At 45.6% G+C, this 18,548-nt stretch overlaps 1 protein-coding gene across 2 annotated transcripts in view; it reads left to right on the plus strand.

Annotated features, from left to right (window-relative positions):
* The first annotated feature begins 424 nt into the window (after nt 1-424).
* The window catches only part of LOC135829598 (uncharacterized), a 28,692-nt gene continuing 10,568 nt past the window's right edge, over nt 425-18,548 (plus strand). The window contains exons 1-18 of one of the 2 annotated variants that reach the window (XM_065341990.1): nt 425-884; nt 2,393-2,458; nt 3,723-3,851; nt 5,135-5,346; nt 6,430-6,610; nt 6,951-7,124; nt 7,748-7,921; nt 8,645-8,763; nt 10,928-11,105; nt 11,624-11,926; nt 12,326-12,411; nt 12,597-12,661; nt 12,847-13,019; nt 13,380-13,627; nt 14,773-14,952; nt 15,874-15,959; nt 16,217-16,404; nt 17,603-17,871. In XM_065341990.1, the coding sequence (XP_065198062.1) occupies nt 824-884; nt 2,393-2,458; nt 3,723-3,851; nt 5,135-5,346; nt 6,430-6,610; nt 6,951-7,124; nt 7,748-7,921; nt 8,645-8,763; nt 10,928-11,105; nt 11,624-11,926; nt 12,326-12,411; nt 12,597-12,661; nt 12,847-13,019; nt 13,380-13,627; nt 14,773-14,952; nt 15,874-15,959; nt 16,217-16,404; nt 17,603-17,871 (2,892 nt within the window). In that variant the 5' untranslated portion in view covers nt 425-823. The remainder of the gene's footprint in view (nt 885-2,392; nt 2,459-3,722; nt 3,852-5,134; nt 5,347-6,429; nt 6,611-6,950; nt 7,125-7,747; nt 7,922-8,644; nt 8,764-10,927; nt 11,106-11,623; nt 11,927-12,325; nt 12,412-12,596; nt 12,662-12,846; nt 13,020-13,379; nt 13,628-14,772; nt 14,953-15,873; nt 15,960-16,216; nt 16,405-17,602; nt 17,872-18,548) is intronic. The other variant, XM_065341991.1, reaches the window with a different exon arrangement.

Consider the following 18,548-nt stretch of genomic DNA (forward strand, 5'->3'; position numbering starts at 1 on the left):
ACACGACGCGTTGAAGGAGGTGCGCTGCATGGTGCAAGCGGTATGTGGTGTAGACCTCTTGGTTCCGAGATCCACTGGGCACTGGTTCAACAACAGTGCAGAAAACTCCGTTTCACAAGCTAGTCGACTACAAACTGTGGTCAGGTGAAGATGCATAACCGTATCTCAACCTGTACTCCACATACTGGTAACACTTCCGCTGCAACACGTCTTGACGGTCCGCAAAAAAGTCACACCTTCGGACAAGCATTAGCGCAGACTTCAGTAGACACGCACGGAAGTGATCGTTGTGCACCGTCGAGCGCGGCGCGTAGCGTCGATGTTCACCGTCGATGTACGGCCAGCTACGGACAGCTATCATCACACTTCACAGTTCCTGAACTGCCAGGTCTGGTGTGGCCTGCTAAGAGAAAGAGAAAGAGAAAGAGTCAGAGTCTACACTTTTACAACGTTACACACGTTGACGCGCGCGAAGAAGAAATTTAGCTCCTCTGAATGCCAAAACGACCGTAGTTTAGGACTGCAAATGTGTGTTTCCTTTCAGAGAAGTTTGTTCAGAATTGGGTAGAGTAGCCAGTGTCTATTGGCAAGGTCGGTGGTAAATTTCAACACGTTCAAGTCATTAGGTCTCAGCCAAACTAGCTGCCAGCACTTCCCCAAGCCAAAGAGTATAAAGCTGTTTTTTACCCCAAGCACATCATCATGATGGTGGTGTTTTGCGCCGAAGGTCTTCCAGTAATGTAACAGAGCGTCAACGCGCAATGTGAAGTTACCCCAAGAGCACATGGAAAACCTCGATGCGGCATCTTGACCTAGAATCAAGATGGAGGAAGCAGGCAAGCGAACAAGTCCTACGCCACAGAGTTCTAGTCTCCTGCTTGTCGGTGAGTCACTGACCTGTGCTAATCTCGTTTACAGTGTATTCGTTTGTCAAAATTATACCCACCATTTCAGTGACACACACACACATTTTCAAACCGGATGAAAATGAGCTTGGATGTCTCCCAAGCGGGCACGATTCACTCCCGGATCCTGCGAGTACTCCGCTGTCAAACTGTCCGGGTTAAAGGGGAAGTATACCCTTAAGGCCAAAACAAATAATGACCTTGTTTCCGGTCGCCCGACCGGGCCACTTTTTCCCAAATTCTGAAACTTTTTTTGGTCCCAAATGTATGCAAACGGTGGCAATGCCATGTGTGCAAGTGCACTCAACGAGTCATAACTCAGTCAAATCTCAACCGAATTCCACAATCGAAACACCTACAAGGTAGCAGAGATTCTCAGCTGTCGGCTCGAAAACCTATGGGGTCGATATGAGCTAGAATAACGGAGCTGGAAGGACTCGAACTGTTTGCTTGATTTCTCAGGATGTACGAAAACAGGAATACACCACATGCTGTACAAGAACAGTGAGTCAGTCAACTTTGACATTGATCCTGGCCATGATATATGTACAATGTACATTGTGTAGGTGCTCTTGTCCATCAATACCACAACGATTGAGGAACCAAAAAAAGTATTCAAAAAAAGTTTCATTCCGGCCGACCGAGTCTTCTTTTTGAGGGGTTGCCGACCGGAAACAAGCCTATTTTTTGTTTTGGCCTAATCAAATTATCACTAGTTGTAGTCTTCGGGGTACTGAGTCGAATGGTCTTGGTCCAAGGAAGCTGAGTCGCTCCCTTCCCCCTTTACTCCCAATTGAACTCGTGCACTTCCACCGAAATTGGGTGACTGCGCCCTACTAGATGGGGATTTGTATGCAAAATGTCACTAAACGCGCGATTTCATTCTGATAAAAATCGTAAAAGGATGGATGACCGCGATTGGTCCATATGTTGTAGTCTGTTGGCCGCTGAGTCGACTGGTTTTGGTCCGAAAAGGCTGCGATGCAGCGTTCGGCCCTTATTCCTAATCAAACACTGGTGAGTAAGCGGTCACGTGCTCATGCGTACAGCAGTCACCTGGTCACTGTGCCTGCAGGCTACAACTTTTGCAGTGTTCCTATCACTCGAAATGATCCTTTGAACTCTTGAGTTGAACCTTGGTGTGAAGGTTTTAAGTGCGCAAGTTCGATTGGGAATATAGGAGGAAGGGAACGTCTCAGCTTTCTCGGACCAAGAATTTTTTACTCAGCACCCCGAAAACTACAACTGGCGAAAACTTGATACTTTCCCTTTTATGACTTGAAATTTTATCAAATCTGGAGTGCGTGTAGTGGACCCAGGCCAAAATGTGAGCAGTTGAGTAGTGTGGGGTTTTCACGCCACCCTTGGACCAGGCCACAAGTTTGTTTCCAAAGGTGACTAAATAGGTAGGGTTGTCAAACATTCCCAACGGACGTATGAGGCTCTAACATTGCAACACTGGCCTACATTTTCCATTTTCTCCCCAGTGTTTTCAATGGCATACGCCGTTCCTCAGATCCTTCTGTTATCGGCGACTAGCATGGCGGAAACAGGTGAGATCCATCTGCACATTGCAAGCCAATTGATCACCTATGGCAAAGAACAAATTGGCTTGTACATAGAGGATCTTTCAGACCCTGACAACATTCGAAGGATCAGGGCTTCTCAGTTTACAGTCAAATGCACCTTGTTTTTCAAAATGTCATGTACATCCATGATGCCGTTGAGGGCATGAATCCAGTATCTAAGTTGTGTGACTGTACTATTTCCAAGTGATTTTCTCTGTATCTTACATTAGCATTTCTACACAATAAATAGGCAAGTCGCACATTCAGCACACTCACGCTCACATACACACACACACGTACGCACGCCGGCACGTGCCCCCACACACACACGCACACACACACACACACACACACACACACACACACACACACACACACACACACACACACACACACACACACACACACACACACACTCACACATACACACACACACACACACACATGCACGCACCGTTCTCAAGGGTTAGGCATCCTGGAACGCTTTCGTTTCCATCTCAGGGTATGTGTACGTTGAATGCGCAGCTATTACGGAGGATTAGCAAGACGAAATTCGCGTTCGCGTTCGCACTCCAAGGAAAGTCGAACTCCGTGGCGGAATTCGCGTTATGAGAAGGATTAGCAAACAGAATTCGCACATGCATGACGTTGACACGGTGTACATTGTGTACAGACAGTACAGCGTGGTAAATTTATGACTGTCCTGGCACGAATCCGCGATTCGTGTTCCGACTACTTTTCCGAACGAAAAATGCGAAAGTTCGCAATCCAGTTCGTGAACTGAAAAATGTTTGCGAACGCGAACGCGAATTTCGTCTTGCTAATCCTCCGTAATATTTTACATATCTTTCAGTATACGAAGACTCCACTGTGGCCATCCACTATAACCATACATCCTCACAACATTCTCCAACCTGTCACTGAGTTACACCAATCACTGAACAAGAATAAGATCCATCTTCAGGAGGATTATACTTAGAAGTCGGACACACTTCAGGCTCAACATTTTGAAAGTGGTCACTAGTATATGTTCATGCCTTCAGAAAGTTGGGCCCTATATTTATAGCGTTGATATCCATACTGTCTCCAAGGAGACTGGGTCAAAGTATTGTCCTTGTATCTGAGTCATGAATGTGGTGTGTGTGTGTGTGTGTGTGTGTGTGTGTGTGTGTGTGTGTGTGTGTGTGTGTGTGTGTGTGTGTGTGTGTGTGTGTGTGTGTGTGTGTGTGTGTGGCTGTATGATTTCCAGATATCAATGAGTGCACTGCTGGTACACACCACTGCTCAATAAACTCAACATGCATTAACACTATGGGTAGCTACACGTGTGGCTGCTATCCAGGGTTCATCGATCACTCCACGGCAAATCTCTGTTCAGGTTGGTTGGGGTGTGTGTGTGTGTGTGTGTGTGTGTGTGTGTGTGTGTGTGTGTGTGTGTGTGTGTGTGTGTGTGTGTGTGTGTGTGTGCGTGTGCGTGGGGGGGGGCTGTGTGTGGGTGTATTTGTGGGGGGGAGGCATGTATGTGTATGTATGTCCATGAAGGTGGGGATCGAACTAGGCATATGTATGCATGTATCTCTCCGTTCTGTCTTGGTAGTCAGCCATTGTATATCTATTCTTTGTGGGTCACAAGTATGAGGGGCCCCAACAAAGAGTTGTTTCACTAGAAATCGGGAGCAAAAACAAGCCGTCTTCATCACCGTTATTCAGCTTGAAGCTTTTGAGATGTAGTTTTAGTCAATGTGGATGTCCCCATTCCAGAGTTGCCAACCAACTGGGTCTGCATATGCGTACGATGACTTCCGAGTGTTTGCGTGATGCCAAAGTACTGCCATGTCCATTTCCAGTATTGTGTTTGATGACACTCAAAGGCGGTACTTTGACTGGGGCGTCGGAAGGTGCTCGACATATGTGGGGCTATAATGACGCAGTGGGAAAGTCCTGGGGCCTTCCGGCAAAAAAAGAAGGAAATTTGGGCCCAAATAGCCAAATAGCCCATTATGTTATTGCTTCAAAATTCTCAAGATTACATTTTTGTTCAAATAGAAGAAACCACATGGAAACGAGTTATGAAGCAACTATCCACGACTGTAACAAGATAATAAGCAGTCAGAAAGTGCGAAAACAGGGCACAAAACTGACATGTTACTGAGACATTCAACCACCTGAATATCTTAAGATGGTTGCTTCATAACTCGTTTCCATGTGGTTTCCTCTATCTTACCTATTTTATTGGCTTAGTATCCGAATGAAATTGTTGATGCGTCTTTGCCCGCACCCTGCCGCATCGGTTCCAACACCCCTGCTTGATGTCTGTGGCTCGATGTGTATGCCTTGTGCTGCAACATGGGTTTTTGCTACATTAAATTTTAGTCTTAGCATGGCATACATTTGATTTAGGACAGGGGTAATCATTGCTCAGCTTGTGCTTGCCATGCTTCCACATACGGAATTGATCCTCTTCAATTTTCTGTGTTTTTGTCAAATTACGCCCTGCGGGCACAGGGGTGATTTTCCATACTAATCCAGAACAAGTACAGAACATTAGCAGTACAGCTGTTCCGGGGCAAAGCACTCTTTTTTCACGTTATCCCGAGTTCAAGTTCATAATTTCTAAGTATATGATGAGATTGACTGTTTGCTCGCTTCCTGATTGCTCAGCTTGTGTATCACCATGGCAACAACTGTCACCGGGCTCCAGGTACTGTGGTCTCAAGTTCTCCGGACCGCATGCGTTCAACGATGCGAGAAGTCTATGCGCTAGCCAGCCTGGGGGCGATACCTGGCTGCCCAGAATCTACAACAGCAGAGACAACGACGACATCGTACAGTTTACCAAGGTGGATCTGTGGATCGGTGCAGATGATACAGATGTACGTATCAGTAGACGAACGTGCCGGGTGATTTAGGCACATAGCTATTATTGCCTTGGACCGTCTGAACTAGGAACAGTGTCTTGTTCACTATGCCTAGTAGTTGAATAGAACCAACAAGCCATATTCTGATACTGAGTGGCCGTATCACGAATGTTTGTTTTGGTGCAGTTTGAATCTATGGCACCTATTCCTGTACGGTGATGTCTAGCGTCGTTTTCCAGTGAATATGAGCCGCTTCCTGCTGGCACTTTGTATAAGCCGAGCGACATTTCAAATTCGTTGGATTAGCTTTCAAACTGCCACAAGCAAAAGTGAAATATACCTGTAGAATAAACGCTGCATCATGTCAAACATCCTGTGTTACCGGTTGGGTCGTGGACATTTTCCTTCACAATTCTGGAAAACATATTTGCAGGCATAGATTTTTTTATAAATATATGTATCTCTCACCTTTCTTCAGAATTCCCAAACTCCAGAAAACACCGCCATTCCGGCAACAGGCTCTCAGCTGCACCAAATAAATAACTTTGCCAATATTTCGCCCATTGGGCATCATCAGGGCATTGAGGAAGGGTAGGCAAAAACACGAAATATAAAGACGAATAATGCAGGCAGATAAATGTTCTAAAACTAACACATCGTGGTGACACAATTGGCAAGGCCAGCAAACTAAACAATCATCACTTGTAAGGTGACCTAAACAGAACGAAAGATGAGAAAACTCACACATACACACAGACACAATTTTGGCAAGAAGGCAAAAAAACTAATACTAAAGTTTACAATCATCACCTGTAAGGTGACCAAAACAGAAGAAAGAAGACTAGTAAGACTATCACAGCACGTACAAGAACACTTTCAAGTGTGGGAATGCAAAAGGCGATCTATGTATATGACAGCGGTGTATGTGCAAAGTATGTGTATATGTCTTTATATTTCGTGTTTTTGCTTCCCCTTCCTCAATGCCCTGATGATGCACAATGGGCGAAATATTGGCAAAGTTATTTATTTGGTGCAGCTGAGAGCCTGTTGCTGGAATGGCGGTGTTTTCAAGTATCTCCAACCTTGTTTGTGTCTCAGGTTGAGGGCCAGTTTCGATGGACAGACACAGGCCAACCACTTCAGTACACCAATTGGCTTCCGACCGAGCCTGCCGACTTTGGAGAAGAAGACTACGTTGGCATCTATTACACACTGAACAACTCTGGACTCTGGAACGATTTCCAGAAGATCTACCCTGCGGAAGTTCTCTGCGTCCGAGGTGAGCATTGCATAAATGTCTTCCCGCATGTGTTTTATGCCATGTGTCATCTGTGATCAGCTTCTGAGGTCTGAGACTAGGTGATGACAAAGCCAATTACTCATATATCCCCCAACGGCTATGTGAAGAGGACAATATCTGCTATCTGGATTATATTGTTCGTGTGGGTAACGCGATCATGTGTTGGGGGGGGGGGGGGGGGAGGCGGGGGAGGGGGGGGGGGGGAGCAACATTGAATAGTAGCCATTGCCTTCAGATTGTCCCATACATTCGGAGTTATTTTCATTATGGCCTTTGCCTCGCTGAGACAAAAATATATTCATTGTGTTATGTTCCATAGACATGCCATCCTGCCCACCACCAACTCCAGCGAATGCGTCCGTGGCGGGAGACCGATATTTCATTGGGAGCTCTGTGACTGTGCAGTGTCTTCCTGGACTGTTGCCAGCTGAAGCTACAATCATGACGTGCAACGATAGGTTGCAATGGAGCCCAGACATACCGCTATGCGTAGGTCAGTAAGCTGAAGCTCCGTAATGTGTTAGCTCAGTATTATTTTATTGAAATCCAAAACCACTTTCATACATAGAATGTGTTGCGTAACCTCTAGAGTCTAGAGGGAGAGAGAGAGAGAGTGTGTGTGTGTGTGTGTGTGTGTGTGTGTGTGTGTGTGTGTGTGTGTGTGTGTGTGTGTGTGTGTGTGTGTGTGTGTGAGAGAGAGAGAGAGAGAGAGAGAGAGAGTGAGAGAGAGAGACCTGGGCGTAGGAACCGGTTCGGCAGGCCCGGCGGTCGCCGGACCAATAATTTTCGATTTTTTTTACATTTCAACCTTGTTGGTAGCTTGTCGACTCTTGTACAGGTACCATGTTTTACATCGACAATGCGGTGTATCATCAGCATGCATATTCTTATTTCTCATATTATTCTGTAGCATTAAAATATGGCCTTTTAGGCCGAATTTTTAAAAAAAATTCCAGGGGAGGACACCCGCACCCCCCCCCCTCTCACAATTTTGCCGCACCAATATTTAACTGCTTCCTACGCTCCTGAGAGAGTGAGAGAGTGAGCGAGAGAGAGTGAGAGAGACAGCCTCCTCTAGCACCACCGGCATTGCAGGCTTCGTAAACCCATTCACAGACATACCGTCATGTCCGCCGCCCATTGTGGCAAACGCAACCGCAACAGGAGACAGATATTCCATAGGAAGTACTGTGTCAGTTCAGTGCAGTCCCGGATTTCTTCCCGCCGCAGCTAGATCCTCCATGTGCACCAATAGCTTGCAATGGAGCCCACCCATACTAACATGCAGAGGTCAGTAAAATTTATATTCACACTCTGCCAGGAGTATCGGTCTCTGCATCAAACCTACTGTATTCATGTGAATTTTCGGCAGCTATTTTAACTTCGGCTTTATTTGCGCACCGATCCAAAACGCCTAAATTGAATCGCTGAAAATCATGAAATTCTGAAATTTTTCGACGCAGAATTTAGCATATCTATGGTATGCAATAATGTCGTGATTCTATTTTGTATGGCAGCGCTGACTTGCGAAACGTCCATTATATCATGGGGGAGAGTGTGTACAATGCAGATTTTACTAAATGGATGAGACAGAGTGGCTAAGGTCCCTAGTGACCTGGTTGTGACCACATGTAAAGGGTTCATTATGGACTGTGGGTTTTAAAGTTATGCTCCAATCCAAGGTTTCAAAGGTGCTTATGCATTCCATCTCCACTGAGGTCTGTCTCTGAACTTGGTCTTCCTGATCATAAACTGCATTGCCTGCACGGCAGCAGGCAAGATTATAATGGAATGTATTTTTACACGGCCAGGCCAATTTCTTGCACGGTTTGCTGCAGTCCATTTTGTGTTGAATACTCAAAATGTTTTGAACCCAGCCACTGCCCTGCTCATATTGCATTCTTTCACATTTCAACATTTAATTCCCTTTCACTAGCCTAACGATGTTTTACAAATAATATTTTTTGATGAACTTTCTCTTGTAATTGTGCTCTTCTTGTTCTGCTAATTTAGCTACTGGCTTGTTGAGACCTACCGCCAATCAGTCAGTATTGGCTGGGGAAACGGTGACATTCTTCTGTCCAGTGTTTGGCATCCAGCAACCTCAAGTGACCTGGTACAAAGGAGGAAAGGTGGGAAAGTGAATGTTGCATTTTCCCAAACAGAAAAGACTGGTTTTAACCTTGAATTTTTAAGGATTTTTTATGTTATTCAAAATCGATTTTCGTAAACGAGATATTTAGTGCAATACTACGACAAACATGGCGTTTCCGCAAGGCTTTGTTCAGAACAACTATCTGTTCACTATTGTATCTCCGCTTAAAGTATTTAAAGAGTCGGCGTGGAGAAAGCAATTTTATTAGTGCAATTAGGAGTATAATCGATGCAGACATGGCCAGACAACAACGAGTTCATGGAATTTTTAAGGATTTTTTATGTTATTCAAAATCGATTTTCGTAAACGAGATATTTAGTGCAATACTACGACAAACATGGCGTTTCCGCAAGGCTTTGTTCAGAACAACTATCTGTTCACTATTGTATCTCCGCTTAAAGTATTTAAAGAGTCGGCGTGGAGAAAGCAATTTTATTAGTGCAATTAGGAGTATAATCGATGCAGACATGGCCAGACAACAACGAGTTCATGGAATTTTTAAGGATTTTTTATGTTATTCAAAATCGATTTTCGTAAACGAGATATTTAGTGCAATACTACGACAAACATGGCGTTTCCGCAAGGCTTTGTTCAGAACAACTATCTGTTCACTATTGTATCTCCGCTTAAAGTATTTAAAGAGTCGGCGTGGAGAAAGCAATTTTATTAGTGCAATTAGGAGTATAATCGATGCAGACATGGCCAGACAACAACGAGTTCATGGAATTTTTAAGGATTTTTTATGTTATTCAAAATCGATTTTCGTAAACGAGATATTTAGTGCAATACTACGACAAACATGGCGTTTCCGCAAGGCTTTGTTCAGAACAACTATCTGTTCACTATTGTATCTCCGCTTAAAGTATTTAAAGAGTCGGCAATAAAATTGCTTTCTCCACGCCGACTCTTTAAATACTTTAAGCGGAGATACAATAGTGAACAGATAGTTGTTCTGAACAAAGCCTTGCGGAAACGCCATGTTTGTCGTAGTATTGCACTAAATATCTCGTTTACGAAAATCGATTTTGAATAACATAAAAAATCCTTAAAAATTCCATGAACTCGTTGTTGTCTGGCCATGTCTGCATCGATTATACTCCTAATTGCACTAATAAAATTGCTTTCTCCACGCCGACTCTTTAAATACTTTAAGCGGAGATACAATAGTGAACAGATAGTTGTTCTGAACAAAGCCTTGCGGAAACGCCATGTTTGTCGTAGTATTGCACTAAATATCTCGTTTACGAAAATCGATTTTGAATAACATAAAAAATCCTTAAAAATTCCATGAACTCGTTGTTGTCTGGCCATGTCTGCATCGATTATACTCCTAATTGCACTAATAAAATTGCTTTCTCCACGCCGACTCTTTAAATACTTTAAGCGGAGATACAATAGTGAACAGATAGTTGTTCTGAACAAAGCCTTGCGGAAACGCCATGTTTGTCGTAGTATTGCACTAAATATCTCGTTTACGAAAATCGATTTTGAATAACATAAAAAATCCTTAAAAATTCCATGAACTCGTTGTTGTCTGGCCATGTCTGCATCGATTATACTCCTAATTGCACTAATAAAATTGCTTTCTCCACGCCGACTCTTTAAATACTTTAAGCGGAGATACAATAGTGAACAGATAGTTGTTCTGAACAAAGCCTTGCGGAAACGCCATGTTTGTCGTAGTATTGCACTAAATATCTCGTTTACGAAAATCGATTTTGAATAACATAAAAAATCCTTAAAAATTCCATGAACTCGTTGTTGTCTGGCCATGTCTGCATCGATTATACTCCTAATTGCACTAATAAAATTGCTTTCTCCACGCCGACTCTTTAACCTTGAACTATTTTTTTATGACTGAAACTCTCTCTCTGGCCCCTGCATAAGTCTCTATTGAAGACAATGTGCAGGTCTTACTGGAGCTCAATTTTGTTTGTATGATCACTGCTAGGCAATGGAGACCTTGATACGCCAATGTTTCCCTAAGTAGCCCTTTACAAGACGACTATGACGACAAAGTGCTGTTATTATCTGTGTGTGTGGTGGTTGTGGGGAGGGGAGGGGGGGGGGGGGAGATATCAAAGGTCAATACAGATCTTCCACCAATTCCCATATCGTTTTGTATCTACTTTATTATGCAGCTCCTGCAGAACGACGCTCTGCTTAGCAGAGTTTCCTACTTCAGAGGCGACCAGATCTTGACAATATTCAGAGCAGAAATCACAGATACAGATACATATCGCTGCAGGGCGGAGAGCGCGGGTGGTGATAGTTCAGGCGAGGTTGTAATCGGCAATGCAGCATCCCTGGTCGTCAATGGTACGTTATTACAGTGCTTTCCACAGCGATTCAGTTGACATCTCAATCCTCCAAATGCATATTCAAACTAATTCGCCTCTACAAACATTTCATTTACCTTTCCTGCAAATCGTCAACAAGCGGAGACCACATGATTCGACTCCATTTCATCCTGAGCTTCTTGTGGAGACTGTGTAGTGTGTTGTTCAGTGTTCTTCATTGGTTGAGCATGCAAGGGCAGTTGATGGGATATACGCATACCTTTTTAGATAGAGGGCCATACGCACACTTTTTGTACACACTGATGTCAAGTAGCTGGCAAGTGTTTGCTTAGGGAGGAATGATAACCTATTGGCACACATACACACACACACGCGTTCACGCACGCACACGCGCACGCACTCACGCACGCGCGCACACACACACACACACACACACACACACTATGTTTGTCGAATCATGGCACTGAAACGATCTATACCAAGTGTGTTGAAGCAGCACTGTTTCTACTACCCTATTTTTATGCCTTGTAAATACAGTCGCTCCTGTCATCAATCCTCCCATACCGGCGCAAATACTTGCCTATGAAGGTTCGGCGTTGACTGTTCCGTGTGCGTACGCTGGTCAACCACAGCCGTCTGCACAATGGTGCAAAGTGGACGAAAACGGGGAATGTATCACTCCAGCACCTAATTGCCCCGGTTTTACTGCTGTTCAACAAGGTGGAAATGTCCACGAACTCCGGATTTCGGCACTGAAGTCTTGCCACGATGGCATGTATGCGTGCATCGCGAACAGCACTGTCGGTTCAGCTACTGCGACGTTCATGCTAACAACAAAAGGTATAGAGCAGGAAGTTTTGGATTTCCGTGTTCAATTTTTGGCGCCTTTGTATTGCTGTATTGCGGGTACTCTGGTCTTATCCTTGGAGGTGGTGATGATAACTTTGATTGTTTCAGAGAGCATGGATCTCATTAGAGAGGTTAAGATGCATGTTATTTCCGATGTAACGCGTAATTTCACCTCAAATTTGGCGTAAAACTCCAAATCTCGACGTGAGCTGCAGGTCGACTGCGCGAGCCAAATAACGCGAGCCGAACTTTCGCGTCACGTCAGAAATAACGTGCATCTTAACCTCTCCATTAGCAGTGTTTCACTTGCAGTAGTGGAGCAAAACTGCTTCTCACAAGTCAAGTGCACGTGTGCATGTATGCGGATTGCGTAATTATTGATCCCTACAGATACAGCTCATTTGGGAATATCTGGTCAGTTTTCGACAACTGATAGCGGCGATCTGCTTGATCTGAGACACAGATTTCTAAGCGAGGTATGAAACACTAATGCTGTATTGGTCTTCTCTGAGACTAGTGCAGCATGAGCTATGAAACCAATGCTCTGTGTGTGTGGGGGAGGGGGGGGGGGGGATTCACATCTCTACTGCAAGTACTCTAAACTGATACCCGGTCTTATTTTATTCAGCACTTTGTTCTGTTTTTTGCTACGAGTGTGCAGTCACTTCCCTTGCTGACATCAAGAATGAAAGCTGAACTGGAACACTTCTCATACTCACCGATAAAGTAAGACCTTGCTATGAGTGATGGAGAATAAAGTTATGGCACAGAAAGCAAGACCATCAACTAGTGCCGGGTGTGTGTATTTGTGGATATGTCTTGTTTTATTCGGACATAATCCAACCAGCTTCCGGCTGCCAAACTGCGCTTCACTACGAGGTGCATTGTCCGTGTTTGCTGTATTTCTCCAGTGCAACGATGGGCACCATTCAAGCCGACATCACTCTACAAGCTGGGTATATAGGAAACATTTCTGAAGCCAGCCTTCTTGCCAACTTCTCCTCTGGCTTCTTCTCTGGCTTTGAGGGGTCAAATGCTACATCTGTTACGCTGCTGCCTGGTACTCTGCATTTGTCTCTGTACGGTGAGTAATACTTGTGCGTGTTGTATGCGTGCTTGACCGCTGTGTTCATGAATGCATAGGGGTATGTGTGCGTGCGCGCGCGTGTGTGTGTTTATTTGTGTGTGTGTGTGTGTGTGTGTGTGCGCGCGCGCGCGCGTGTGCGTGTATGAGTGTGTGCGCGCGTGTGCGTGTATGAGTGTGTGCGCACGTGAGAGAGAGTTTCTGTGCATTTGTGTGTCCGTGCTTGGTGTTGGTGCGTCTGTGTCCAGGGAATGGAGATAGTAGAAGAGGTTTAGAAATTGGCATCATTGTCTATTCTATTCTCAGCAAGTCCTTTCACACCCTATTGCAGCTTGAAGCGGATTATATCCTTGTTTTCAGATTGGTGCAGCGCTGAAAGTACGGATGCTGGGCGGCAGGGAACACTTCACTGGCAGGCAACGTTCTGTAATGTGACTCGAATCACTATCTGCCCAGTTCGTTTGCAACATGTTAATCGGTATGCAACACGACAGTGCACTCTAGTTCCTCGGCCTCACAACTCCACTCTCCGCATGGCAGAGTGGACGGCCCCGAATAGCTCTGCTTGCCCTACAGATACAACAGTTCAGCTGCAGCAGCTTGCAATGGTGAGACCTTGGGATTATTCAAAAAAGAAATACAGTTTAGCGCTTTACAAAAACTCGGATATTGAGCCGATAGTAATAATTATGTAAAGAGAAAAGGACCTATACGTTACTAGTAACTTATGACACCCCACCCCTCCCCCCCCCCCCTCTCCCCCTCCCCCTCTCCCTCCCCCTCTCCCCCCCCCCCCTCCCCCCCTCTCCCTCCCCCTCTCCCCCCCCCTCTCCCTCCCCCTTACCTGCTTTCAATGCAAATACTGTTATCGACAAAGAGATCCAGTGGAATGACTTGGGGTCAGGGCCCATACTTGGTTAGAGCGTACACACACACACACACACACACACACACACACACACACACACACACACACACGCACACACACACACACTGTGTAACACTGTAAAAATACACCATCAATGCACACCACTGCATGTCCAGCCCCATGGCCGCTGGACTTTTCAATGGATTCCAGTGTCGACAACAGTAGAATGTAAGTCTATTTCACCAAATTGGACAGTTTCCTCATTGGAATAATGTGCAAAGAGAACGACAAGCACAGAGTAGATCAGCAAAATGAAGTTATGAAAATCTTCCTTGCTGGTTCATACCAGCTATGCGAACATGACAACCTCTACAATTATCAGACCTTTTTGACAGTTTTGTCTCCATTCACCACCGCTCCCATCAGTTTCAGCAAGCTAGTGGCAAACTAACCTACTGTATTGTCAGCCGCTGAAGAGCAGGGTGGGGGGGGGGGGTCGTACTTATAATATATATAGCATAGGCTCTTCTTATTTTAAATGACCTATAGATTATGCACAGTTATGTCATCACCGTGTCCACATTGGTATGTTGTGCTTGACTAAATACTAGCCTGTTCATTCTTCAGCGCCTGACAGTACTGTTGGCAAATGCACAGCATATGCACTGTATGTATGTGTCACCGATCAGGTTGATGTGTTATCAAGAAAACGTCTTCACTGTTTTGTCTGTTCAATATAATCCGACGTACTTGAAACATAATTTCTTTGCAGTCAGTCCGGTTTCATGCATCTCATAACACTTTTGCACGCAGTAAAATTATGTACCGGAAGACACTATATCTGGGCACTGGAGCATGTGTGTACTGCGTGTTGTCCTCTCTCAGACTGATTTCATTGCTAACGATCCAGTGACAGTTCTCGATGGTATCCTCTCGGTGGAAAACTTAACACGCAGCAGCTTGGGTCTGACGCCGGACGAAGTAGATTTTGCTTCCACCGCCATCTTCAACATCGTTGTCGCCATCCGTGAGGTCGAAGACCTGAATCAGACAATTGGCCGAGAGGTAAACATGATGTTGTGCTGTTGCTGCTGTTGCTTCTCCTGCTGCTGCTTCTGCTGCTACTGCTACTGATGCTGTTGCTTCTGCTGCTGCTGCTACTGATGCTGCTGCTGTTGCCTCTGCTGCTGTCACCTGGATCTATATTTTTTTTAACATCCTGCTGCCGAGTCCAGATGCCGAAAGCCCGGATGTCATTGCTGGTCACTGTTGCAGGACTAGGTATTCCACCTTGTGGGTGCTCTCCATCATAGTCCAGGAGAACAGGCTCCATCTGCACACCCCGAGCCAATTCACGGGCAGCATTGGCCAGCAAGTCCCGAACCTTGTCAGGTCAAGTTTAGGGATATTCCCCTGCCAGATAGAACCCGTAACCAACAACCAGGGTTGCCTTGCCTACGCGCGCTTGCGCAGCCTCATGACGATATAGGGCAATGGCTTCGTTCAACCTGACCACTTTACTGGAACATTGAATTCTGCTTAGATATCAGGAGATGGTATAGAAATAGCCATCCGGCCAAGTGCAGCAGGAGAAGGCGGAGAGTGTCATTGGCAAGCCATTGCCTGGAGGTGATGCCGCCACATGGATAGTAATAACTTGGTCAATAACGCATACCTCGCACACAGCGTGGACTGAGTGATAGTCCTACTCATCAAGCGCTGAAGCTGCGACACTCACTTGTCAACCAGCCCAGTCACATACTCCTCGCGGAAGCCCGGTGTCCCGAGAACACCACCCAGATATCAAGCTCCTTCAGCAACACATGTTTTCCCTTGCCATGTAACACTTCCCGAGCCCACTCGTCATGCTCTTCCTTTTGCATAAAATGTTGGTGTGGTAATAATTGGCATCACTAAACCAGTCCGGGGAGACACATTGCTGTTTGTAGAATTGAATGTGTCACTGTTGGCTGTGTGCCTGTTTAGGTGGCAAAGACGGCGCTAAGCGGAGTTGATAACATCCTAGAGGACAACAAATCTCAAATGCTCATTGAATCATTTCCTGCCCGCAGGTATGTAGTTCTCATGGAGTTTGTCTGTGATTCTCCCGGTCTGTTGAAATCAAGTAGAACTAGGGAATGAATAAAAATATGAACTGCAGCATGCAAAGCTTTGTCTAAATTGTGCAAGTGCATATAGGGATAATGCAGGATGTGTAGATGGAGTTTTCATAAGAATCTGCTCGTCCACTATAATAACAGTTGACCAGCGATCACATTGTCACTGATATTTTCATGGTTGCATCTCTTTTCCCATCTTCCTGCTATAGACTTGCAAAGTCGATGAAGTGGGTGGTCACAATTCTAGATGTGCCAGAAGATGAGTCGTTTCAGAAACAAGAGGGCAATGCTGGCTTTGCAGTAAGCTGTCCTGGCAGCGCTAATATCACCGATCAGGCATTCAGGGCACGTTCTCTGGGCGAGTTCTTTGTTGGCCCGGCTGCATCCGGTGTTTCAGGTTAGCATCAATGCACATATACAGTGTTTACATTCCCGGTCTGAACTGCAGCTCAGGCGCATAGCTCGCATGGGGCCCGGGGGGGGGGGGGGGGCACGTCCCCCCCCCCCCCCCCCCGCTCCACCCAAAAAAAGGCTTCGACCTAGGTTTATCATGCATAATAATGACCATGAATGACATGCACCAGGCCTACACATATGCGGTTGTCCCCCCCCCGAAAGGGGGACCGGCTATGCCCCCTGCTGCTCAACATCTTCTCTTCTTGGCCTGCATTCGATGTAGGCTTTATGCTTGGCCACAAGCTTCCTGGTGACTGTAAGTAGCAGCACTGTAAGGCTATAGGGGCATAGCTTGCACATCATTCTGGGGCATGGTGACTGTAGTGTATAGTGTTTGTCGCCGTATTGTCTCTCTCCATACTGTCTCTCTACATACTGTCTCTCTCCGTATTGTCTCTCTCCGTACTGTCTCTCTCCGTATTGTCTCTCGCCGTGGTGTCACTCTCCGTATTTTTCTCTCCATACTGTCTCTTTCTCTCTCTCACCTGTATTATATGCGCATGCTCGTTGCAAAACAAATCAGTGCTAGTCTTGTCCCGCAATCGACTCCGGCGTGGCTTGCAGGCCGAACATAACAGTGACCACGTACCATGTCTACCTCAGAGCCACCAGGTTGCCTGGTTTGACTACTGTAAAAGCAGAAATTTTCGGTGGTGTTTTTTTTTCGGTAACTTCAGTGCCGACATTTTTTACCGAAATTAAACGCTCCGAAGATTTCGGTACTACCGGTACTGTATACATTTAGTACTAGTACACTTGCCTGGAAAACGGGTTTTACCGAAAATTTCCCTCCACCGAACCGCCGATTTTGGAGAATACCGAAAATATTACACTACTGAAAATTTCTGATTTTGCAGTATGTAGTGCCTATCACGGCCATTTGAGGGTGTGGTGAGCGGACTATGCTGACTATATGCGCACTACATGCCAGCTAGAAAACCACTCCCCGGCAGGACTGGAGCCAGGCACACTTCGCTCTTCAATCATTGTCTGAAACCTGTCGACAAGATTACACGAGCTGATAGATTTGTAAAAACGGCTGGTCTTTCGGGACTAATGCTGCTAATTAAGACCTTACTGCGATTGCCAGGCACAAGCCCATGCGACGAGTTTGTGTGTGTGTCTGTCCACTACCACAGCGAGCAATGCCACTGTTGCCTTTGACATTCCTGCGAGCGCAATCTCGGCGGCAACCAAAAATTTCACTCCAGCCAATGGTTCAGTGTGCAGAGGGGCATCCACCTATTTCATCCTGTACCGCACACAGGCTTTGTTCTCCGACTCTAGCTTGAGTGCGGACACTGAGGTTGGACCCGAAGTCATTTCGGCACAACTCGGAAACAAGCGCTTGCACCAACTGGAGGAACCCATAGTGTATTCGTTTGACTTGGCTGCAAGCGGACAGGAGGTAAGAACTAAGAACTCCCGCGGGTAACTGGGTTGAATTTTATTGGTGTTTGGCACATGAATGCTCTGTTAATTGAACTGTGGTCAAAACATAACCCTCTCTCTCTCTCTCTCTCGCTACAAAGGTTCAGTCGCAACTTGCAATTCCATCTCCTCTCGCCATCACCATCAGGTCAGAGTATTTAGATACAGTCAACTTCGCCAATAACGACTGCGGATAGACGAGAGAGGGATCTGACTCACAGAGATAATAACGAATAATCTTTACTTCAGGATGAGACACTAGTAAAGCAACTGGACTACACGAGAGGAATAACTGCAAGCTGTAACTGACTGAAACAACAAAAAGAAAACAACTCGGTGTAGTCTCCAGTCCAAACAACAAGACGCCGACTCAACTAATTATGCACAGAAACTACAAGCCGCGAAGTCCGTTTCACGCGCGTGCGGGAAACGGCACATGAGACATGCATAACAACACAACACGATGCACTACTACTACTACATGCATCATGAATAGCATGAATAGCACAAAAGAACAGCCAGGAATAATTATGATTAGACTGGTCCACACAGGAACAATAAATGTATCACCTCTACGCGTGCACACAGCATAACTGACACCAAAGAAGGGCACGTTGATGCGGGCATGCATTGGAATTACCATGAACGTAATGA

The sequence above is a fragment of the Sycon ciliatum genome, chromosome 13 (assembly GCF_964019385.1).
Source record: "Sycon ciliatum chromosome 13, ocSycCili1.1, whole genome shotgun sequence".
In the NCBI taxonomy this organism is placed as follows: Eukaryota; Metazoa; Porifera; class Calcarea; order Leucosolenida; family Sycettidae; genus Sycon; species Sycon ciliatum.